Source organism: Epinephelus lanceolatus, chromosome 13 (genome assembly GCF_041903045.1).
Source record: "Epinephelus lanceolatus isolate andai-2023 chromosome 13, ASM4190304v1, whole genome shotgun sequence".
In the NCBI taxonomy this organism is placed as follows: domain Eukaryota; kingdom Metazoa; phylum Chordata; class Actinopteri; order Perciformes; family Serranidae; genus Epinephelus; species Epinephelus lanceolatus.
The window spans coordinates 30,293,205-30,318,681 of record NC_135746.1 but is presented as its reverse complement, the minus strand read 5'-3'; the positions used below and the strand labels follow the sequence as shown (position 1 = coordinate 30,318,681).

General features: G+C 39.8%; 1 protein-coding gene across 7 annotated transcripts in view; it reads right to left on the bottom strand.

Moving 5' to 3' along the window:
* Positions 1–3,014: 3,014 nt before the first annotated feature.
* The window catches only part of LOC117270345 (uncharacterized), a 42,166-nt gene continuing 19,703 nt past the window's right edge, over positions 3,015–25,477 (bottom strand). For 2 of the 7 annotated variants that reach the window (XM_078173993.1, XM_078173995.1), the window contains 25 exons: positions 24,349–24,486; positions 22,945–23,151; positions 22,789–22,866; positions 22,460–22,498; positions 21,892–21,933; positions 21,699–21,767; positions 21,176–21,229; positions 20,597–20,650; positions 20,437–20,490; positions 20,296–20,343; positions 19,900–20,181; positions 17,474–17,521; positions 15,681–15,719; positions 15,463–15,495; positions 15,241–15,288; positions 15,088–15,138; positions 14,954–15,001; positions 14,764–14,811; positions 14,590–14,637; positions 14,166–14,282; positions 14,011–14,046; positions 12,559–12,603; positions 12,440–12,466; positions 9,470–9,514; positions 3,015–7,887 (listed from right to left, as the gene is read on the bottom strand). In XM_078173993.1, the coding sequence (XP_078030119.1) occupies positions 7,733–7,887; positions 9,470–9,514; positions 12,440–12,466; positions 12,559–12,603; positions 14,011–14,046; positions 14,166–14,282; positions 14,590–14,637; positions 14,764–14,811; positions 14,954–15,001; positions 15,088–15,138; positions 15,241–15,288; positions 15,463–15,495; positions 15,681–15,719; positions 17,474–17,521; positions 19,900–20,181; positions 20,296–20,343; positions 20,437–20,490; positions 20,597–20,650; positions 21,176–21,229; positions 21,699–21,767; positions 21,892–21,933; positions 22,460–22,498; positions 22,789–22,866; positions 22,945–23,151; positions 24,349–24,486 (1,853 nt within the window). In that variant the 3' untranslated portion in view covers positions 3,015–7,732. The remainder of the gene's footprint in view (positions 7,888–9,469; positions 9,515–12,439; positions 12,467–12,558; positions 12,604–14,010; positions 14,047–14,165; positions 14,283–14,589; positions 14,638–14,763; positions 14,812–14,953; positions 15,002–15,087; positions 15,139–15,240; positions 15,289–15,462; positions 15,496–15,680; positions 15,720–17,473; positions 17,522–19,899; positions 20,182–20,295; positions 20,344–20,436; positions 20,491–20,596; positions 20,651–21,175; positions 21,230–21,698; positions 21,768–21,891; positions 21,934–22,459; positions 22,499–22,788; positions 22,867–22,944; positions 23,152–24,348; positions 24,487–25,477) is intronic. The other 5 variants (XM_078173994.1, XM_078173996.1, XM_078173998.1 and 2 more) reach the window with 5 other exon arrangements.

Below are 25,477 nucleotides of genomic sequence, written 5' to 3'. Positions count from 1 at the left end.
GATTTTCTCACATTCCTCTTATTTTTGTGTCTTCAGGTAAGTCTCACCGCTTCAGTTCTTACTGTCCCTTGATAACGATGCAGTGTTTGGCACCAGGGTTTGGACAATTCAGACTGCAGCTGCAGGGAATCAGTCATCAAGACTGTGACCTGTTTCCTGAGTGAAGCAGCAGTAACAGACAACATGAACAGGAACAAAGACATGAGCGTGCTCATTTAGGCTGAAAGCTTCAACACACTCTCCACTGGGTGAGGAAAGCAGATGATGTTCTTGAGGACAGGACAGACTTGTAGCAGCAGCTATGCAGCAAACATTATGTATGTAAAGTACTTCTGACTTCTGGTATTAGAAATGTTGTAGTACAATTGTACAAAATTTCTCAAGACTCAAATTAAAAAGAAATCAAATCACCAATAATCTGCACTTTATTGGATAAAAAAGTGCCCTGTATCTCCAAAGGTTGTTGGCCTATGGGGACTTGGACGCCTGTAAAATGTGCCAACATGAGATATTTGTGTCAGAGCTTGAACATTTTAGCAGCGTCGATAAAGAAAACTGGCAGCGTAGCAAAAATACAAAGGAGAAGCTTCAATCACTGAACTGAAAGTGGAGCATTTTGAAATCAAGGGGCACTTTCTTTTATGATTTAAGTGTAGATCTTCATGGAGGGTAATTCTTTGCTTTCATTATCATAACTATATACTTGAAATATTGAAGCAATTCAGACACTTAAAGCTTCATTCTGAAAGCTCACTCTAACAGAGAGATTCCCAGCAAAGAGGACTCGATAGTGTGGCTGCTGTGATTGTTGTCGACTTAAATCCCTTTTTTTCTGCCTGGGATTTTTTGTTTTAACAAAGTGTGATCTTAAGAGCAAAATCTGCAATAATTAATACAAAAACTAATTTGAACATGGGTTTAATTTATGGGGAGACATGTCCCTGTACCACAAGTACATAATTTGCATTTGCTAATATCTTTTGGAGTGTTGCTGCCCAGAGTGTGGTCATTAGCAGCGTTTTGTGTCACACAATAAGGATAAAGAGGTGGTTGGCACATTGGGGGCACAAAAACATATGGCTTTGAGGATTCAAATCATGTCTCAGGGTCCAGATCAGCTTTTTGTTGTCTCTGTATACAGTATTTAACTGCAACCAGGAGCTCTATGGCTCGGTCAGTCAGTCCACAAATATTTCCCCAACCTTTGGCTGCCGCAGTTTTTGCCCTGAGAGGCGGACATTTGGCGTATAGGTCAAATATGTGTCTGTCTATGTACAGTCACACACAAACAAAATTAACACGGATGGATATTTGCCTCCCGTTCATTTCAGTGCAGAGGCAGATAAAATATTTGATTCCAGCGGCAAAGCAAATTTGCATCTTAACATTGCATGGAGTTCAACATTGGTGGGCTGACGAAATCACAGCATCAACCACTAGCAAAGAAGTGTGAATGGAGACGTTAATTGTTGTGTGTTTAACCAGCTAATATTGTAAGATATTGGCCATGAAACCGGTCCACGTTAGTGATGCTGCCTGGCTGGCAGTGTGTTGGGACACAAACATGGAACGTAAGAAAACAGAAAAAAAATCACATTTGTCAGTATTTATCAAATACAGTATAAAAATATGGACGTAGTCACTGTGACGTCACCCATTGGTTTCTGAGGCGCGGGTTTGAAGCTCAAAGTAGGCGGCTCTGGCCATTGCCATCTTCGCAGTGCCTGACTCTGCCCAACTCCCGGCCAATCAAAAATGGGCAAAGAGGTGGGCCAAATGAAGCTTGGTTGCCCACCTCGCTCGAAGCTGCTAAGTTAGCTAAGGCTAACAAGCTACACGGGATCTGCCCATTGGTTCGACAGCTCATTGGTTCGACAGCCCATTGTTCCGACCATATTAAACTCATTGTTCCGAAGTCCGTTCTGAAATCATCATGACGCCCTGTGGTTAAGGTCTGGTTAGGTTTAGGCACAAAAACCACTTGGTTAGGGTCAGGAAAAGATCATGGTGTGGGTTAAAATGAAAAAGAAAGTGACAAACTCATAAACTGTGAACCTGCTCCGCCTCAAGCCAGTCGCGGCGCACCATATGCCCGCCGCGAGCCGTTCAGCACCGCGGACAGTCGGACTAATGGGATGTCGAATCAGTGGGCTGTCGAACCAATGACATGGACCCAGCTACACTACTTTGGCTAGCCCTGTGGTGTTGGCTGCTCCTGCTGCTGTAAAGTTGAGCATTTCAACATAGGGGTCTATGGGGATTGACAGGCTTTTGGAGCCTGCCTCAAGTGGCCATTCAACGAACTGCAGTTTTTGGCACTTCGGCATTGGCTTCACTCGTCATCCCTGGAGGTTGCTGTTTGGTATTTATTAGCAACCTAACTCACATTAGCTAAGAAGCTAGTTTTCCCTGTGCATCACAACTTTACCCTGAGAGTGTGTGTTTGTGTTCATGCCAATAAAAGGCTGAGTGCAGTAAAAGTTGCCTACGTAACATGACCGCACTTTGTAACAACACACACACAGATAGACAGACATACACACAAAGACACACACACCATTTTGCCACATCCCCTTTCATAACTCATGAAATGATTGTCATATGGAGGCATTATTGGATAAGTGACAAGCATATGTGAGGGTGTGTGTGCATGCGTCATGAATTCATGTGTGTATGTGGTCACGACTACTGTGAAGACACACTTGTTTACTTATTGTAGGGAAATCAGATTAAAAACAGCTGCTTGTGGATGCAGTTAACATTACCATTTCATCCCTATGCTGATAAAAATGTAATCCAGGCAGCAATTATGTGTCTTCCAAACATATCTGGCAAAGTCAGCTCAGTGTGTGTTTGTATCTCGGAGCAGATTATTTATGTCCTCATACAGCAGGTGGGTTTTAATTTGTTATTATCCCAGTATGTGTCCTTTTGTGTCCCCATAACAACAGTCTTTCTCGTATCATTCCAGCTTGAGGGAAACATAAAGAAAGACACAATAATGGCCTTGCAAATTTCTGCAAATATTTATTGAAATGATGACCCACAAAATGCATTTTGGTGAGTGTATTCTACATGTAACCACAGCAGACATCCTCAGTAGAGTCCCTTAAGTGCCTAAAATGTCACTTGTGATATTTAAGTGGCTCCTGAAATGTCTAAAAACAGTGATTGAGTCAGGCTGCTAGCCTTCTCATGTGATTACATCATACACCTCTGCTTTATCATACATGCAACAGGTAGTTTATTCTGTCTCGTTAGGGAACACTGTTAAAATTATTGCCCACATTGAAGTCTGATGATATTCAACAACACAGAAATATCCTCTTTAATTGAAACAAATTACTTTTTTTTTTTTTTTTTTCTGAGCAGACCAGTGTGTGAATTCAATGTCTTTCAGTGTGAGACCTAACGAGGTGATCAATCTCTGGAGTGCAACAAATAAAATAAATATTATCTACAGTCTTTATACAGCTTCTGACTGACTGTTGGTTGATGTGTATTTTACACTGGAGAGTGATGCTTGTGTGAATTACACCATCATGCAAATTACATCAGAACTCGTTAACAAAATAAGTGATTGTTCTAAAAGAACCAAACAACCTCACACCATACTTGTTCAGTGGATAAAAATTCTCCTAAAACAACATTAACAATCGCTCGTCCTCAGCAATTAATCTGCTCTTATTGCAACACATTCATATTTCCCACTGACCTGAAACTAATCCTGTCGAGCCCATTCACAAAAACAAAGCCATGACATTCAGTAACACCTCTGAAAATATTTTAAAATCTTTCATTTCAAAGGTTTTTTAAACTATTACTCTGAAAATGCAGATACTGCATCAAGTGTAAAACTTAAATGCAGTTCCTCTTTGTTCTCCTGGGTTCACACATGGCATAAACCTGGTTTGAAATCCCCTGAATTCTCCTTACAGTAGGGGTTCAGTGTGGTTACCCTCGTTTTACACGTGTACACCATTTTAGTGAGTTAACGAAGCAAACACAGTGAGTTGATTGGAATAGTATCACTCCATTACGCATGTTGGCCTCAAATTAACTTAACAACATATGCTCTACTGCAAATCTTATGCTCAAATCCAATTTATTTATTAGATCATGTTTTATCGTTGCTTGCTGTTTAATTCTCTGAACAGGTCATGTTTCTAAACTGACCTTCATGCTCGAAAAAAAACCCGTCATGTCTGATATGCTAATGTTGCAGTAAATTACCACCAACCGTAAGTAATGGGAATTATGTGAAATGAATTGATATCGCAAAGCATTTATCGCCGCTGTCATTTAAAAGTATTGCCTGTTTTTGAAAGGAAAAGCCCAGCAAGCACCTGAGGAGTTTGAACTTCACTCAGTACCCAGGGAGCGAGAGTTACTCGGGTAACCAGACATTTCCGAGGTAAGCATGTCCCAAAATGTTAGCTTCAATACATCAACTTTAAAAGGTTTAAAGCTGAAGTTTATCTGCGTTGTGTTTCGTCCTCGTGGACCTGCTCCTCAAAACAACCTTGCTCTACAGCACCACTAGTGGTCAAAAACTCCATAGAAAACCTTTAATGCCAAGTAGTGCGTCTGAGCTGATCAAAGTATTGATTTTTAGAGCATTACACTGTGATATATGGGAAAATACTGACCAACAAATATGGGAAACTCAGGTCGAAATGTTTCTGCAGAAAAATAGATCAACAAATGGTTGAAACTACTAAAAAATCAAAGTGAAACATACTGATAAGTGATGTTTTTTTGCTTCAAGTGTACATGCTGTACCCATTCACAACTGCTGCAGTGCAGTAACAACATGCAGGGAAAAAAAAACGCACTCTTAACATCATTACACAAACATATGTACCTATATTTCAAACGTGATCACAGATGGAGTCAAGGGTAAACCCCGTGCTGTGAAACTTGTATACAGCCTAGTGACATTAGATTAGATGTAAAAACATAATTACAGCAGACAGCTGCAGCTGCATGGTGTTATTACTGTCTGTTAATATCATGCAGCTGCAGTGCAACTGACGTTTCAGGGCCTCCAGAGCAGCTATCTACTCACTGCATCCCCCCACTGGAATAGGTTTCATTTTAAGAATAATTCCTGTATAAACAAACACACCTGAAGTGCACAGCAATGCCAGGTGTGTTTTAAATGCCACTCCAACAACCACATACTCACAGTGGGTCGCCACTGTAAAAGGTTGTCAGATCTCATTTGGCCATGAAACATGAGGACTCTTCACACTTACATTTTCAGGCCTGTTGACCTAAACCCTGCAGGGGCAACAAAAAGCAGCCCAGGGCTAGCTTAACCTCATTTCACACTTGGACTCATTAACCCAGAGTTTACATCAAGCCTCAGGTTAAATATTCACACTCAAAAATCAGTACGCTAACAGCAAACAGCTAGGTGAGATTGCTTTGGTTCCAACCCGGATTCACACCAGTGACTTAAAAGATGCATTCAGAGTGAGCACGAAGCATTTTCCCCCACTTTATTGCGCAATTAGTTGCCTTGAATACCCATTGACAAACTCTACGGGCTGTTGCTGTTAGCTTGGTAGCAACATTACCATAACAGGAACTCCAGTTCTCTCTTATTTTCCCCTCAGTTTGTCTTATTGTCTCTGCAGCTGAGTCACACAGCTGCAGGATAAGTGCACATTTTTTGCTCGAATGGAAGCATTTCAGCATTTGCGTTACTTAGACTGAATCTGCAACTCTTCACATCCACTCACATCTTTCCACTGATTTTGTTTGCATTTGCATTGCTTCTGAAATCAGCTTTGGGCTCAGTCTGAACACACCTTAAGACTTTATAGGGGACAACCCTGAAAAAGGTGTGGATAGACCTGCAATACAGTTAGGATTAGTCGGTCCACAAGGCGTTAATCTGTAAGTCACCACTACAATAGGGCAAGTGCCTCACACTGCAAACCACTGAGGAATTAATTTTGCAGCTTAGGAACTGTAAGTGTGAATAAACTGTTTGGGGCGAACACCACAGCAGGCCCTGGACTAATATGGGTCTTATCCCAGGATTAAGCCCAGTGTGAGACACCCTTTTGGTTCTTTGTAGTCAAGGTTTTCATTCAGTAAGACAGCAGCAAATTGCCGATAATGCTCAGCAACAGTTTTGCAGCGACAACAAGGCAGCGTTGTTGTGAAGGTGCAAAACCAGAGCAAGTGAGGTAACTGAAAATATGACAATGTATCAGGCTTTGTTAATAAGCTGATGGTTAACATGACATTTATCCACTGTAGCAGACATCACAGCGTCTCATTAGTTGGTCACATCAAAGTCGTCCTGTGCAGACTCCCTGTCTCTGAACAAGCTGATTCCATCAACTGCACTTCATTCGTAAGAACAAAGCTGGCTTGTCACCAAGGACCAATTCAGGTTTAAAGACTGGGAAATAGAAATAAATGGCATTTTATAAAACTAAAAGTATTCAAGCATTAAATGAGTATTAGTATTATAAGAGGGGACCATGTATTGTAAACTTCAAGCCCTTATTTGCACCTGTTTGAAGTTAAGAACATTTTTAAATGAGCAACCTTTTAATACAAACATGTCAGTGTCTGGGAATGAAAAACATCCAACAAATACATTAAACGTGTCGAAACATCTCTTTAAACTAAAGTGTTGTGCCTTTAATTTAAATCAAGCATGTTGTACATAATGAGCTCACCTTCCTCTTCACTCCTGTATGATATCAGGTCATCTGAGAAGAAAATGTCTCATCTTTATTAATCACTCGGCAACATTTAACATGTTGATGAGGCTCGCGATCAGAGACAAGGAGGCTGCTTGGATCAAATGTGGGAGCTCCTGGGGTTTGACCCTCCAATCATTTGCATGCTAATCTGTTGCAGATGAAGCGAAGCAGCAAAAAACACCTGGTTGTGTTACAGTACGCAAGATTTAAATCTGTGATTAAAAACAAGAGGATGCAAGCTGTTGATAACGGCTCTCAAAGTAAAAAAAAAAACCAAAACAACTAAAAATATGTGACATGTCTTTCAAGTAATATTTAATCCCATTCAAAATCCAAAAACAAAATGGTAGATTTTCTTTTTGTTGCTTTTTTTTTTTTAAGTTTCCTGATTTATTTTTTTGTAATATTTGATGCAAAATACTGCCTCAGATTGTATTTATTAATAATTTTGTTTGAGTATTATCAGTTTTTTTCTTGTATATTTTAAAACAGAATAAATATGTGCTTTTTTACTGTTAACAATTGTTTGTCAGTGCAAATGCCTTAAATTATAAATATTAAATTTAACAAAATATGGTACCATGGAAACCTTATTTTAAAGTAGACTGAAAAAGTAAACTAATATAAACAACATGCTAAAGATGTTTATGTTTATTTCAGCCTAAATTACTAATATAATCCTTATGTACATTATACATAGTTATGAATATTTATACAATGCTTCCTTGATTGGAGATTTGTGACATTGTAAGGCACAAGCAAAGCGTGACGGTGACAACTATCAGCTGTGAGGAAAATGGGGAATATCATCAGAAACCCCAGGAGCTCAACCACATAGAGAGAAAATATGTACATAAATAAATTAAAGACAAAATCATTCTGTCCACTCTTAACTGTGTCTGTTTTTTCCTCAGGATTTAAGAATTCCACAGATTTAAAATGTCTCCCCCTGCTGGACTGGGAGATGTAGTGCTATCAGAAATGAGGTGAGAGTTCAGGTTGTCCTATTGTCCCGCCGCCCTTGCTGCTCTCTGCTGCTGCTCCATCATGGACCTGATTGCAGGGGTAATCATGGCGGGGGACATGGGCGGGGTGAAAGGTCGCAAGGGGTACTGTGCATTTTTACCAGGGACGTAAATGCACTGGAAGTATCTCTGGCCTGTGAAGACAGCAAGATGAGATGGATAGATGATTGATAAGGGCATGGTTTGGATTGAAAAAAAAGTATATAGGGAGAGAAATAGAGTTAATAGATTAGGTTAATAGATAAAACCTTTCAATATGGACTCCTGAACAGGTCTGTTTTTAATGCAAACTGTCATCAGTAGGCTATTACAATAAGCAAGCTGAGCCTGAAACTGAAACTGAGATGATCACAATTTATCCATACCTCTGGGAGTTCCTGGTTCCCACAAGGAAATACAACTATTCATTATTTAAAGAAAAGAATATCTAACATGTTCTCACTCCCAACTGGTAAAATGGCCAATGGCCCTATACTTCAAACTATGGCGCTCTAAGTACCCCTATAGCGTCAGTTTTGGACTCTCTGGGACATGGACGCATAATTTGTGCTTGTTACAAGCATAGTGTATTTTCAAAAAAAGATCAGTGTCACAAGAAATGTAGGTTTTGTCACCAAAACTACTTCAGGTTTAGGCAACAAAACTATTTGATTATGTGCAAAAAAATCACCAGAAGAAATGTTTGCATTGAAGGTTTTTTGAAATTCGTGTTACATACTAAGTGACATTTGCACATTATTTTGTTGCGGATATATACGAACTTTACGTTTCTCAACAACGCTGTGGTGAAGGTTTGGTTCGGTTCAGGCTCAAAACCATCAAAAACACCAGTGAAATACCAGCCTGTTCTCTTTTCAGAGACACTGAAAACCTGCCGCTTTGACAGCTGTTTCGGCATCACACACCTGGCGCAAAAGGCCACCTCTTGCTGCGCTATGATACGTGGACGGGCGGTGTCAGTTCTTAACACAGCCGGACAATACCTGTCACAGTGGTATCATGCTGCTAGACGGTATCAGATTGAAATGCTGCCAGTAATGACTAATATAAGAAGCGAGAAAGTCCCCATAGGGTGGGTGGGACCAACAAACCCTGGACTTTCACCCAGGAGCCTGGTGTTAGCTTCCCATGTGAATGTAGAGAGAAACCATGATGTTTTTTTCTAAACCTAACTACATGCTTTTGTTGACATGCCGGCGTTGGTAGTGGCATCCTGGGATGTCAACAACAGATGCAGAAGGATGCCTAGCCTGTAATACTTAGACGTAAAAGGCTACTGACAAAGCGGCAATATGTAATGACTTGGGATGAGGAGGTGATGCAAATGAGCCCAGGTTCAATTACAGAAACACTGCTGGGAATGACAACAGGCTGGAATATCACCATGAAATGTAACTTATAGACCGAACAATGAAACACCCATGTGCTTCCCAGTAGGTTATGGTCCTTTAAAACTGTTTAGCTGAAGACCTTTGTTGCCTGTCACACCATCCTTCACCTCTCTCCTTATTACCTGGCTGTCTCTATAGTGTCAGTTACCTGTGCAGGCAAAGAGGCAAAAAAACAAAACAAAACAAAAAAACATACTTCAAAGTATGTTCCATTTGGATAAAGGTATGCAAAAGCTTTAAGAGGAAACCTCTATTTATTTGTGTAAGTTTCATCAGAAAGTCACAGTTAGTCAAAACAGTCTGATGAAATTTCAGCAACTCCTACCTGGTTTCTTCTTTTCTGTAATGTTTTCTTCAGTCTGGGATTCTTCTGCAAGAAATAGGATAAAATGCATAGTTATATTGTTGGTATGTGTGTGTGAGTCTGTGTAAGAGAGACAGAAGACACAGGATGAGTGTCTGCATGCATATGAGTAGGAAAATGAGGAGAAAGAGCCTGGGAAAGGAAAAAAAGGTTCATTCAGAAGACACACTGTGATGTTCTTTTGTGGTCTTGTGCTCTTTCATTCTTCTGTTAAAGTCCGGCTGAAATTAAATTGCATTTTTGCTAAAAAATCAGCACACTCAGCACACAAACAGTCTTTGATATTTCTTTTAATGTGTGGGTAGTTATTTTGTGCCAACCGTCATGAACAAACAGAAAACATTTCAATGCTGTTTTTCTGCAATGCCGTATTTTGATGTTCTCCCAAGGGCATAAAGTTTGATTATTCCAGTGGTACCCATAGATGGAATGTACAAGCAGTTCTGAGTTTCTCAGTTTTTGGATTTTTCGTTCACAGTGGAGGCATGAAAAATAAAGTAAGCAACCCAATTTAAAAGAAAGGCAGAAAATTAAACCTATAAATTAAAGTTTGGATCAGAGTAATCAACCTAATTTGATCACACACTAAGAAACAAGAAATACTATATGAGTAGGAAAGTGTAGAGTCACACGGGGCAGTGGGGACGAGATGGGGTGGGGGTGCTGAACCTCCACTGGGTGACTCAATAATAACAGAACACTAATACCCCAATTTAATGGGTTTTGCTTCATGGGTTTAATCAGTCCAGCTAAGTATTATTGTTGCCATATTCATCAAAGGCCATAATCTCTTCCAGTGACTCAAGGCAGCTCAAAAGGCTGGTAATCTCGTCTCAATCAGCTCATCTCATTAAATTCTAATCGCTTATGTTCCTAATGTCATTAAAGCAAATTTGTATTGAGTCAACCAGTGGGAAGATGGTGGAAATTAACTGGATACCTTAAGCTTTACGGGGCGCTCTTTTTCCTTTGTCTATGAACAACAAGCATATGGAATAAAACATGTAAACAAGGGCTACTTTGGGTCTGTGCTGGTTCTCAGTCACCCAGGTGAATTACTGGAAGTACTTTCTCTGTTCATGCAAGAGGCTTTATCAGGTCTGTTGACTGGTGGGAAAACAGCAAACATACATTCATATTTGCCACATACTCTCCTGTCATTTCAGATCCAGCCACTCCCTTCTGCCCTGCACTAACCCTTTTTCCTCCATTCCCATCACCTGACCCTCCCTGCCCACCTGCACACCTGTTTCCCATTTCCACTCATTCCCTGCCAATTTCTCTGCTGACACCCGGGCTTTCAAGTCTTTTGTTCTGCATACTATACCTGGTTCTGACCCTTGCCTGTTTTTGACATATATAAATGTGAACTTTTATTTCAACCTGCCTGTCTTTGAGTCGGGCTTCAGGGTTCAAGCCTGTCACCTGTGACCCAAAGAGCTGCTGCCATCATTCGAGTCAGACAACCCGTGATGACTCTTATTAGGACATTGTGTTTTGTTGCATCACATAAATCCCAGCATACCTCTTCAGAACATCAACCAGACTGAGTACACACCTGTGTAATGTCAGGTTCAGGTTCAGACCACATGATATCAGCCTGATAATAACCTGGCCTGATACACATAGGGCGTCGCAGGGAGCAAAAACAGGCATCTGGCACAACAATTGATCATTTTCTCCCATGTAGTGTATCATATAGGACAACCGACACTACATCTGGGACGCCTCACAACATACTGAAAAAAGACTAGCAATTTTTTTGCCTTCTCTGAGTATGACAAATTCCATGACCTTTGCTGCCGTTGACCAATAACAGCACAGAGCACAACTTTAAATGTAGCAGACAAAAAGGAGTGATGCTGTTGGTGCTACGAGGCGGATCTTTGAAACAGAAGAAAGGTCAAAGTCATTTTTTCTCTCTTTTTTTGTCTTTTTCAAACACAAAACACATGCCACTGGTTGTTTACAATCTTGTTCCCAGAGGTTTGTCCTTAGCACTTCCTTCCCCAAGACATTACGCAGGTTGTGAAAGACAGCAGGTTTTGATTAGTCAAGGAAAAACCAAGCTGCAACTGCTGGGGCTGAAAACTGAAGCCAACGTGGAAGTGCCAGAAACTGCAGTTCATTGACTGGCCACTTGAGGCTGTCTCCAGAAGCCAGTCAATCCCCATAGACCCCCATGTTGACAGTTTTGCTCTCTATAGCTAATTTCAACATTCGTGATAACTGTACGGAGCTGTAAGGACTGTTCCAATGTCAAGGATCCTTTGAGTTCTACCGAGGATCAAGTCTTTCCTTTAGAGAATTTTCAAGTTTGCATGTGTGTATGCTCAGGGGGCATGAATTCCTTGCACATGATTTGCCAGAACTGAAGGCAGGGCCTCTTCAATGATGCACCCCTAAGTACTTGCTAACTTCTGTAGGACGCAGACTTGGAAGGACCTGTCCCACCAAGTAAGCATCCTTGACTTTGAGAAGCACCATATGAGTCAGATCCACCCCTCCCTCCTTCACAGCTCCAATCTGTCATCCAAATATCGTCACTTCTGGCTTACAGTTTATAGGACCAACGTATCGTCCATCATGTCTCTCGCCCAAGTCATGGCAAGAATTTATGACTCCATGATCACCTATCCTGACATGGTGACCATCTTAACAGACAAAAATGTTGTGTAGTCTGAACCTGGCATTAGTGTGCAGGGCCTTAAACACCTTTTAGACGCCATGTTATACTAATTGGTTTGTTTTATATCAAGATATCAGCAAAGCAAAGTCTTTACTTTCAATGCTGCAATCTTTTGTGTCAGTTGTTGAAAAAGTTGTGCCAACTTCTGAATATACAACACCAGTCATACTTGATTTCAGAGAAGTGTTAGTTGTTGTCATGGTGACTGGATATCACTAGAGATAAATAACTTTCATACTTACTCGGCTGTGGTGTTTTTTTCTCTTTATCTAAAATGTGAGAGGGAGGAAAAAGAGAGAAACTCATCAATGTCACCCACCCACAGCACACATTAGATTCACTTTCTAATTGTGAATCATACCTTCAGCCTCTTTGACAGATTTCTTCTCAGCCTTCTCAGCTTTGCCTGCGAGAGGAGAGACAGCCCTATTACATCCTGCCAAATAATTCTCAGGTGTACCTGTTAATATTCTGGCAATAATATTCTCCTCTCAGTGTAATGCAGCTTGACGTGTCCTAATTGGAACTTTATCATGCATAAGACAGCCCATTTAATCTCATAATCTGTGACTATGTTTCCAAGAAGTGTGATTTGTCCTGAGAAGTGTCAGGAGAGATTTACCATTACTGTAACCCAAAATCTTTAAATACAGAATGTTTTGAGAAAAACCCAACCTCTCATCTGCTCTTTCACTGCTCAACTTATGTTTATATGACATTAATTACTCTGTTCAGTTAATTTCTCCCAGAGCCAATGAGCATGTTCAATCAGAAAATACTGGGAGCCACTTAGTTTGCAGACATTATTGTTAGAGCATGACTGACGATAAAAAGGTAGATGAGGTAGCCTTGTTAAGTTACCAAGTTAATGATTTTGTGTTTGCTGCATTTCAATGTCCTGCTTGGAACAAGAAAAGGGCTTGAACAAAAATCCTTAGAAAATTAGAAATGAAATGTGTAAAGGTATCACGGGGGTCTAGGGGCTAATACCACATTTGCATCAATGTTGCCGGTTCGAATCCAGGGGGGGACATTTGTTGCATATATCGTCCACTTGTTTCTCTTTCCACACATGTTCCTGTCTGCCTCTAATATGTAAACTGACAGTTAAATGCCCCCAAAAATAAAACAATACAGTAGGTAACCTAAAACTAGAATTACAGCTGTGTGGCTGACTGCCTTCACAAACCAGTAAAGCTGGAGTTACAGTTTACATCCATGTTTGTCCAGACTCATACGTAGCCATGACAGCTGACAATGCTTCAAATATGGATGTTGATGCAAAGAAGCTACATATTCTAAAACATGGATGCTCATCTTCAACATAAAATCTATATAGTCAGCAAGGTTTCAAGGTAGGCACCAAAGACTAGTGTCACCAAGTCAGTATCTGACCAAACATCTCCCCTTCTGCTATGTTCTTGCAGGAGATTATGATGTCACAGTGAAGTTGACCTTTTGGATATAAGATGATATCACTTCATCATTTGATCCTATTAGATCTATTAGTGTTAAAGTTAAGCATGATTAGCATATGAATTACTGAATTATGTCCAAAAATATGTGTTGTGCTTTGACCACCAAAATCTAATCAGTTCATTCTTGAGTCTAAGTGGATGTTTGTGCCAAAGTTGAAGGAATTACCTCTGGGTGTTCCTGAGAAATTGCGTCAACAAGAATGAAACGAGCACGAGCAACCCGAAAACATAATGCCCCCTGCTGGCTGTCGCCGGTGTGGATTCATAAAAACAACCCATCCACAAATTAACCAACAAATACAGGCATACATACACATAATAAAATGTAGACTTACTTTTCTGCTCTGCCAATAATTTTGATTTAGCCTTAGCTGAAAATAAAAAGACATACAAATTACTGCAAGTTTCAGTACAAGAGTCCTGCTCTGCTCCACAGGCCAGTAAATGGCCATGGTAAATTATTTGTGTCTCGCATTAGAGAAAGTGTTACCTGGTTCAGACGAAGATCTGGCAGGTTTCTCTTCCTTTGCATGGGAGGTTACATTCGCCCTCCTCATAGTTTCTAGCCTCGGTCTCACTCTGAGCGGCTGTGGACGTGGTTCTGGTTCTGGAATGTTAAAAACAAATCAATACCAATATTTTCATTTAGATTTAAATCAAATTATGGTTTAGCATCTGCACGAACTGAAAAGATAATGCAAGTGAAGAATCCTGCTAAACTGGATGATCGAAACCAAATCTTCAACCAAAATGTCATTTTAATAAACTTGTGCAGGAGCCTTGGCTTTGCTCCTGACAGGTGATGCTTCCGAGAGGAGCAAAAACAATTAGTTTCCAATCATCTTTAATGTCACTGGCAGGAATGATGATTGACTTAAATGCAAATGAATGCATGTCAGTGTGTGTGTACTCACCTTTCTTTTCAGAAGCTGATTTGCTCTTCTGTCGTGTAGCCGCAGGCTCTAATATAATGAGGAAAGAGGTGTGATTAGTGGCCTGAATCATTTGTTTTCTTTGTAAAATATTAGCTGCTGCTTCACATGACAGTTATAGTTCCTATGACACCCTGTGGCGTAATTACGATTTACCTTTCTTAGCAGCTGCAGCAGGTTTGGGTTTCTCTTTTACAGCTGGCTCTGTAGAATCAAAGATACGACATGTAAACTTATACATACCTCAATATTGTAACCTTCAAAGGAGCTCATTTTTACCGGGTTTTACTTTGTTTCTGAAGAGTAGAAACTTTATTTTCTACCATAACACCTGGTCATTATGTACCTTTCTTAGCTGGTGCAGGACTTTTGGCTTTCTCTTTTACAGCTGGCTCTGTTAAAGCAAATGCAACTGACTCAAAGACATCAAATACTGTATACATTATTACGAACATCACATTCTACCAATATGTACATTACCTTTCTTAGCTGGTACAGGAGTTTTGGTTTTCTCTTTTTTGGCTGTTGGTTCTGTATCAAAACAAAACAAAAAAAAAAATCAATAAGTACAGTGTATGTTAAATTAACATGAATATTCCTCAAGATAACCACATTAAGTTAAAGTTTATTTACCTTTCTTTGTAGTGCTAGCTTTGGGTTTGTCTTTTGAAACAGCAGCATCTACAATTTTTAAAATAGTGTTAAATTATGATATTCATATCTTACTGAAGTGTGCAATTCTGTTTGTATTTTTACCGCAAAGCACAGCTCAAACTGTTGTCAGTATTATTTGTAACAACACTCAAGTGAGCGCCATTGAAAGCAGCAAATTACTGAGCTGCAAACATCAATTACCTTTCTTTGTCTTCTCTTTGGCTGCTGCTGGCTCTGAGGGGATAATGTGAGTGAAATGGCTATGCAGAGTTAATTTTCCATAATGAATTCATTCTTAGAGCACATTGTGTCATTGTATATCACTGTTCGATGCTGCAGCTGTTGTCATTATGAGGAATCCTCTAGTTAAATGGCAATGAGGCATTCAGTGGATCTGGAGAGGCATGCGGTAGGCCTACCTTTTGCTGAATCAACAGCCTTGGTTTTCTTCTTTTCAGCTGAAAAATATCCTATGTTAATTATTGTTCACAGCACTAATGAAGAGAAAATATATACAGTACAGGCCAAAAGTTTGGACACACCTTCTCATTCAATGCGTTTTCTTTATTTTCATGACTATTTACATTGTAGATTCTCACTGAAGGCATCAAAACTATGAATGAACACATGTGGAGTTATGTACTTAACAAAAAAGGTGAAATAACTGAAAACATGTTTTATATTCTAGTTTCTTCAAAATAGCCACCCTTTGCTCTGATTACTGCTTTGCACACTCTTGGCATTCTCTCCATGAGCTTCAAGAGGTAGTCACCTGAAATGGTTTCCACTTCACAGGTGTGCCTTATCAGGGTTAATTGGTGGAATTTCTTGCTTTATCAATGGGGTTGGGACCATCAGTTGTGTTGTGCAGAAGTCAGGTTAATACACAGCCGACAGCCCTATTGGACAACTGTTAAAATTCATATTATGGCAAGAACCAATCAGCTAACTAAAGAAAAACGAGTGGCCATCATTACTTTAAGAAATGAAGGTCAGTCAGTCCGGAAAATTGCAAAAACTTTAAATGTGTCCCCGAGTGGAGTCGCAAAAACCATCAAGCGCTACAACGAAACTGGCACACATGAGGACCGACCCAGGAAAGGAAGACCAAGAGTCACCTCTGCTTCTGAGGATAAGTTCATCCGAGTCACCAGCCTCAGAAATCGCAAGTTAACAGCAGCTCAGATCAGAGACCAGATGAATGCCACACAGAGTTCTAGCAGCAGACCCATCTCTAGAACAACTGTTAAGAGGAGACTGCGCCAATCAGGCCTTCATGGTCAAATAGCTGCTAGGAAACCACTGCTAAGGAGAGGCAACAAGCAGAAGAGATTTGCTTGGGCCAAGAAACACAAGGAATGGACATTAGACCAGTGGAAATCTGTGCTTTGGTCTGATGAGTCCAAATTTGAGATCTTTGGTTCCAACCGCCGTGTCTTTGTGAGACGCAGAAAAGGTGAACGGATGGATTCCACATGCCTGGTTCCCACTGTGAAGCATGGAGGAGGAGGTGTGATGGTGTGGGGGTGTTTTGCTGGTGACACTGTTGGGGATTTATTCAAAATTGAAGGCACACTGAACCAGCATGGCTACCACAGCATCCTGCAGCGACATGCCATCCCATCCGGTTTGCGTTTAGTTGGACGATCATTTATTTTTCAACAGGACAATGACCCCAAACACACCTCCAGGCTGTGTAAGGGCTATTTGACCAAGAAGGAGAGTGATGGAGTGCTGCGGCAGATGACCTGGCCTCCACAGTCACCGGACCTGAACCCAATCGAGATGGTTTGGGGTGAGCTGGACCGCAGAGTGAAGGCAAAGGGGCCAACAAGTGCTAAACACCTCTGGGAACTCCTTCAAGACTGTTGGAAAACCATTTCAGGTGACTACCTCTTGAAGCTCATGGAGAGAATGCCAAGAGTGTGCAAAGCAGTAATCAGAGCAAAGGGTGGCTATTTTGAAGAAACTAGAATATAAAACATGTTTTCAGTTATTTCATCTTTTTTTGTTAAGTACATAACTCCACATGTGTTCATTCATAGTTTTGATGCCTTCAGTGAGAATCTACAATGTAAATAGTCATGAAAATAAAGAAAACGCATTGAATGAGAAGGTGTGTCCAAACTTTTGGCCTGTACTGTATGTGTGTGTTTAACTTTTTAAAAATTGTGTTTGTGCTTAACTATTCAACAAACTAAACTGTTTGTACCTTTCTTTGTGGATGGAGCCTTCACTTCCTCCTTAACAGTCTCTGGTTCTTAAAGAGAAAAGAGTTTAGCTAAGTCATGAAATTAAGGGTCTCTTTATATTTTTTTCAATTGCAAAGATTCCATTTAAAGGTCCAGTGTGGAGGATTTAGTGACATCTTGTGGCAGAAATGGTTACAACATTCACAACTACATTGTCATTAGTTTATAATCAGTGACGGATTCAGGATGTTTCAAGGGCAGGGGCGCAAAGGAAAAAAGGGCACCTACTGCATGACATGGGGACAAGAGGGCAGCCAAAAGGGCACATCCGCTCATTTTCATCCAATAGGGCACATTGTCTTGTTTTGATCACTCAAGAGGGCAGCCAAAAGGGCACATCTGCTCATTTTCATCCAGTAAGGCACATTGTCTTGTTCTGATCACTCAAGAGGGCAGCCAAATGGGGCCATCCTCTTATTTTCACCACTCAAGAGGGCAGCCAAAAGGGCACATCCTCTTATTTTTGTTAATCAAGAAAGCAGCCAAGAGGGCAGCCAAAAGGGCACATCCGCTCGTTTTCATCATTCAAGAGGGCAGCTGACAGGGCACATCCTCTCATTTTCGCCACTCAAGAGGGCACTTTAGTGTGGCGTTTTCAACCAAGTCCATTAGTGTTTATAAACACCTGAAACTAAGAATTGTGGTTTTGTTGCCTTAGAATGAGCCATTTATACTTGTATATGGACCAGGTCCTCTTACACAGAGTCCGTCATGTTGTTCTACAGCAGCCTATGCGCTTGCCACATAGGAGTCCAGTTCTGCAAACTCACCACTAGATGCCACTAAATTCTACACACTAGACCTTTAAAGGTTCTGCATGCAACTTACAGAACATTGGTGCAGCAGCAAACCACAGGTTGTTATGTAAAGATATAATGAAGTGATGGCGTCCTGAGCAGAGAATGAAGTCACACTCCCTATGTGCGTGTTGTAATCCGAGCTTCTCTGTGGTTTGTTGTCAGTCCAGATGCATGCATGCACAGTGCATGTGTGTATCCCACTGCCTAGCTCATTGCCCCCACTTTGCAATTCACTCATGGGGTGGTTACTGTTGATATCAAGATGGTGTCATTGCGAAGCCCCTTTTCCCAGCCCACTCTCACTCTCGACTCATCAAATGCTGCTGCTTTGTCAGTGATTTCAGCCTCAGATACCAATGCACAGAGGCACCTTTCACAATAGTACGATGTGCACCGGGCGGTGGCTATTTTTAACGCCATCGTCCACAACTGAACTTGTCAAATATTGCTGCTTTGTCACCCACTGGTCATTTCCCGTGTGAAACCAAAAGTCAATGGCATTATTTTAATAACAATGTAGTGTGCTAATATGTGTAGCAGGCTATAGTAGTGTGACATATGTCATGTGATGTGACATTCTGTCAGCTAGAACCACACTAATTTTAAGCCAATCCATAATGGTTTTTTTTCTAAATCTAACCAGGAACTTTTGTTGCCTAAACTTAAGGAAATAAATAAAGTATTTACCAATGTATTAAGTTTATTTTGAAAAAGACTGTATGCATGGAACAAGCAGAAACTGCATGTTTCCTGTGAGAATGGAAAGGTAGTTTGAAAAAAGACAATGCAACCAAAATGTGTCAATTGACACGTCATTCGTGAACATCCAAAACTGACGCAGGAGGTTACCTAGCATATCATATTTTGACGTTTGGGTCCACTGACAGAGACGCAGCAAGTTGGGATGAGAACGCATTGGGTTTAATTTGGTGAATATGTTCATTTGAAATTCAACTCATCATCTACTCTGTTGAGACTGCTTGCATCCCTGCAGATCATATAAGATCAAAAATATCGAGTGTTTTAAAAATGTAAACTTCAATTTGCATAAAACCTGAAAGATTATGATTCTAAACAGCAACATTTCCAGACTGTAGTATGTGATCAGAAAAACAACGGGAGTAGAAAAAAAAAGGCTAAAAAGTTGATACATATGTCAAAAATATGCCTGGATACCTGGATTTAAAAGTAGTCAAAGTCAGGGCAAATCTCAGTTTCTGGTGGTTTTTCTACCTCTGTGGTGCATAGCAAGATCATTTTTACCATTTTTGCTTCATAATGGTGTTTTGACATTATGCTTAAGACCTTTTTGTAATCTCTAAAGCATTGCATCATTTCATATTTTCTTGTGTGCACAGCTCTGCAGCCTTACCTGGCCAAATCTGATAAAGTTTGCATTCTGCATCTGAGGTAATACTTTTTAATGTCAAACCATATTCCAAATCTAAAATCATAAAGGTCTTATATGCCTTTGAGTGTTGCAAGATTTTGCAGATTTCTCACTCAAATAACAGTTCTGCCATACTGGCTAAAAGTTTTGAATCTGCACATAAGAACACTGTGAGCCTCAGTTCATCTCTTCTCACCCTTGACTGGAGCTACAGCCAGCTGAGCCTCAGCAGCTGGAGTTACGACCTCAGCCTGAACAGGAGCCTCTTCTTCCTTGACTTCTGTCTGGACCGGTTCAACTGGTGGGACTGGCTGCGCTGGTTCTGGTTGAGGCTGCATCATTGGTGGCATTGGCTGCATCGGTGGATATGGTTGATACTGTGCGTAGAGCGGATGCATCTGCTGCTGCTGGTAAAAAGGCTGCAGAGGTGGAGCTCCGGGATGGACAGGGTGAGCGGTCAGAACAGGAGCAGAGGGAGCTGAAAATAAAAAAGTTTGTATATTCCAGCAGTAGAGACTGAAAACATGAAAATATATCAAAGGAATAGTCTTTTACTAATACAATATCGCTGATATGACAACAGTGTAAATACCTGAAGTGGTTGGAGGAGGGTACGGGTTGTCTGTGACAATGTGATGAACTGGAAGATAAACATATATTTAAAGCAGGCTGTCACCTCCATCGTCATGAAATCAGATTTTTTTCCCCCCTGCATGATAACATTGTTACTTACCGTACCAGCCAGGTGGAGACGGGCAGTAGACTGGTGCAGGTCTGCAAGGGCCGACTGAAACAGACGATACATGTTGGTTTGCTAACTGTATTTTGTATATCAACATTTGTATAGGTTAAAAACCTTTTTAAAGTCATAGTGAAAATAAAAAGTATCATACGTTCTTGTCCAGATTCTGGGACCTCCTCTTGTTTTTTGGTCTCTGTCTCTTTTTCTGTCAAAGAAAAATAACCAGATGATAAAACAACACTTTTTGCGTTGTCCAACAAGGACATCGCTAAGGTGTGTGTGCCGGACCAATCAGCCATCCTGAGACCGCTCTGTCTCTCTCTCTCCCTGCTGCCGATGCTTGATTCAAGATGTTTTGGATTGGGATCTTTGTCCTGCAGGAAATTCAGTCTCTCCCTTGTGTGTCCATTTCATTCTCTTATGTGAATGGCGTGCTTCAGTTTTGCCTCTTATGTGTTTGTGTGGTCTGAAGTTTCTTCCATTTTTCCCCCTTTAAAGGATTGTTTTGGGGAGTTTTTCCTGATCCAAATCGAGGGTCTAAAGACAGATGGTATAGTACTGTATGCTGTAAACACTGTAAAGCCCCTTGAGGTTTGTGATTTATTAGGTGCTAAAAATAAACTCTGACTTGAAAATAGCAGTGCCGTTATCTACAGTACAGTACTTTGCCTAGCTCTTACCACAGATTAAGTGTCAATGTGACTTATTAGCAGCCGACTTATCAACGTACCTTTTTTGGGAGTCTTAGTGGGAGTCTTGGTGGGAGGCTTTTCCACTTTCCTGGCTTTTCATTGGAATATAAAATAAAGAACATGTCATTAAATAGAAGTGTGACAATTTGGTGACAGAATTTTTGAAGAGGTGTTGTTGGAAAGGTATATGTAAAATCCATTTATGCAGTTTTCTGTGGATGTTTCTTACAGTTTAAGCTTAATTCAAAGGAATAGTTCAATATTTTTTAGCTGATACCACTCTTATGTCTGTACAATAAATATGAAGCTAGATCCAGCAGCCAGTTAGCTTAGCCTAGCATTAAGACTGGAAACAGCTAGCCTGGCTCTGCAGAGGTTACAAAATCCACCAACCAACATCCCCAGAGCTCACTAATTAACATGCTATATCCCGTTTGGTTGATCTGTTAGCTGCATGTTTCATGGACAGATTGGGGAATAAGTGTTTCACCCTATTCCTTTAAACTCAGTCCTGATCTCGTGGTTCAAAGACCATCATAGGCCCGCAGTCAGTCTGAGTACCTTTGAGAAAAGCAGGAAATTTCGCAATCCTCCTGATTTTCGGCTCCAGAGCTGCAATTCTGGGCATTGCTGGGTGCAACACAAGCACATAGTTTAATTCATTACATCATAATAAGAAAAATGAGTTGCTTTTACATTTAGTTTTTAAGACAAAGGTGCTATAAAGATGGTATGTCACAGTTTTCAGTGTTACCTTTCCTTTTTGGCTTTTCCTCCGTCTTCACAGCTTCACGCTCTGAAAATCAAAAAAAAAAAAATCAAGCTGTCCATAAGATATCGCATTAATGAAAATGAGACAGAAGAGGTAACAGTGATCTTGACCTTTGACCTATGACCACCAAAATCTAATTAGTTCATCTTGTGCTAAATTTGATGAAATTCTTTCTTGAGATATCACATTCATGAGATTGGGATGAGAATGCGCTGCATGTATGACATACAGACAACCTGAAGACAATAACCCCTCTGGCTACAGCTAACGCCGGCACAGAGGCATAAAAATGGCAACCAATACAAATGGGAACTTTACTTGGCTATGCTTCCTAATGCAACATCAAAGTTACCACTAGCTTTATGTTACAGTCGCCCCAAAACACATGAACTAGTTTCATATTTCAGAGGGCTGGAGAATTTCCTGAATTCGGCCTGTAATGAAGCACTCCAACCTGCTCCATCAGTCAAAGTTTAGTATTAGCTCAGAGAATAAACCTAAGCTTTATATGGGAATCTCTTTGGTAAAAACTTCAAATTGTTATCTGTACCTTTTCTTCTTCTCACAGCTGAAACTCTTCTTGGAGCTTCTGAAAACACAAACATGAGATTATATAATAATCACTTGAAGCTACAAACTGAAGGACTAAACATTGAGGTTTTTAACAGTGATGTACTTCTGCAGCTGCTCCACCAGCAGTAGGATACCAATCTGTATTCACCACCACAGCAAATTAAGTTTATATTTTAGCATTACTAGCAGATAGGAAACAGAATTTCACTGCAAGAACTCAAACAAAAATCGAAATGCATCAGGTGCAACAGTAAGACAAGCTTACCATGTGAAGATAACAAATGAACACGGAGGAAAGTCTCAAACCTTTTTTCTCTGCAGTCTTGGTGACCGGCTCTTTGGTGACCGACTCTTTGATCTTTGCAGGGTGGATACAGGGACACACTGAAAGCACAAAGCACAGGTGAAGTCACAGTGAAAGTAAACTGAACATAACAGCTGTAATTATTTTTGCTCTCTGACCTGTGGGTTCAGGCTTTGGTGCTTCTTCCTCAGGTTCAGGCACAGGTTTGATCACATCCACCGTCGCCTTCTCCTCATCCTCGTCTTCATCGTACTCCTCTTTTTTATCTTCAGGCTCATCTACAGTTTTCTTTAGTTCAGCCGTCGGCTCCTCGTCCTCTCCCTCATCCTCATCCTCCTCCTCAAGGGCAGCAGGCAGAATGGTAGCTGAGAGTGAAAGCAGCAACATATAATTGGAATTATTTGGAAGGTGACTGGTAACACTCAAGGTTTTTCTACTTAGACTCTGGGGTAATAATGAAATTAAAGGAATGCTTTGAAATGTTTACATGTCTGGTTCTTACTTAAGGCTCACATGACACAAATCTGGACAAAGACAAATCTAAAATGGGTGTGCAAAAATGCAAAAAAATGACTATAATTTCCAAAAACTACCCCACATGACCAAAAAAGTGTTGAATATAAAAACAGCAATAAAAACTATTTAATGGTCTTTGTAACCAAAAGCTTAGACAATAAATTATGTGCAACAAAGATAAGAGTGCTGATGTTTTGATCTCAATCATGTTCAGAAATGTACATGAATGTAACCGCAGTGTGGTGAAAAAACACCTCATTTATCACTGAAATGTAGAAAACAAATGCAAACTTATGTTAGCTTTTATTTTATTTTATTTTATTCTTTATTTACACCAATATCAGGATATTGGATTTTCCTTGTTTATTTTTATTTTTATTTTATTTATTTACACCAATTTCAGGATTGCGGATTATCTTTTTATTCATTTATTTTATTTTATTTTGTTTTATTTATTTTTTTTATTTACACCAATATCAGGATTTTGGATTTTCTTTATTCATTCATTACTTTTATTTCTTTTATTTTATATTATATTATTTTATTTTTATTTTTTTATTTTATTCTATTTTATTTTATTTTATTTTATTTTATCATTTTGTCCTATAAGCCTGCTTTGGACTGTAGATGGCAGACTCACACTGCAGTATGAAGTAAAATAAGGAAACCTCAAAAACATTTAATTTGCTGTAATTTGCTCCAGAAAGACTTCAGAACTTCTAAAAATGTCTATATAAAACATGGTTTGATGCACGATGCATGTTTGATGCAGCTGTAAACAAATATTGTTTTGTTTCTGCTATTAGATAAGAGAGTTGTAATAATATCATTGACTTCATATTCCTTTTAAAAACACTGAATATTAAATGCACAAACTACCTCAGCTAAGATGACACTACCTGTCAAACTTACCAGTTTTAGGAAACAAGTGTAAAACCCCATTAATAGGAGAAAAAGTTTAATGATGTGTTAAATGAGTTCTGATGAGCTCATGCAGTTTTACAGTGTGTGTGACGCTGCAGGTGTTTTAAATGTGTGATACTCGCCAACTGTTTCTGTTTCAGCCTCCTCAGTTTCATCTTCATCAGCAGCCGGTTCGATGTCATCCTCACCCTCACCCTCATGTTCATCTGCCTCAGTCTTTACTGCCTCCTCCTGGACAGTGAAGGCTGCTGCAGTTGCAGCTACAAATATAATCATTACACTGCCAATGTTCGAAAATTACTTTGATATGTATTGAGGTATGCTGGGCAACATTTTGGGATTGGAAGGTTTAGGGAAATGGAATGATGTCACAAAAATAAAACAAAATGTATTAATTTATTTTAAACTCAGATTTATCCTGTTAGATAATATTTCATCAGTATTATTGTTGATGTAATTTTTGATCTTTTGTCTTAGTTACGATTTTTAAAGAGCCTAAAGCAGCCTAAAAATATAATTATAGACACATGTATCTTTCATTATTTCAAACGTATGTACAGAATGGCACACTGACTTTTCTCCCCTATAGTATATTGTTTATGATATATTATATGATTTATTATTATTATTATTATTACTCAGTTATTATCAGTGTCGATGTAATATTGATTTAGTATGGTAATTTAACTGCTAACAGTATCTTTGTTTGCTGTCCATAATGATAATTTGAAATGACAAATGCCAGCCAATCAAATTCAAGCATTTTTCATTCTGGTTATGAAATACAGTAATATAAACCAAATCACAATGTTTGTTTCCGATAACTCCGTGTAGAAAACCCCTGCATTATGTATAGAAATGGCGCTAAGCAAAAGCAGCCTTAGTTGGTTAGCTTGGTTAGTCACCTAAAAGATCCACTTAAGAAAATTTGTATCAGTTTAAGGGTACTTAAGTGTACCCTTTCCGATGGGTAACTGAAGCTGTTATCTCAAAGCCACCAGACTCCATTGACAAAAGCAGTCATTTTACTTCACAGAACACTGGAGTTGCTGATCTACTGCTGCCTCAATTGGTTGGTGTGTGAGGTGAAGTGGAGTAAATATTCCAAATATAGCGTGGCTAATATGTGTTTTAATGTGGCCCCTGTCAGCAGTTCATTGCTTATGTTAGATGCTAGCTAAGCAACACAGTACATGAAATAAGCACTGCAGAAAAAACAGATAGGTCGGACCCATAGACTTAGCTACCATG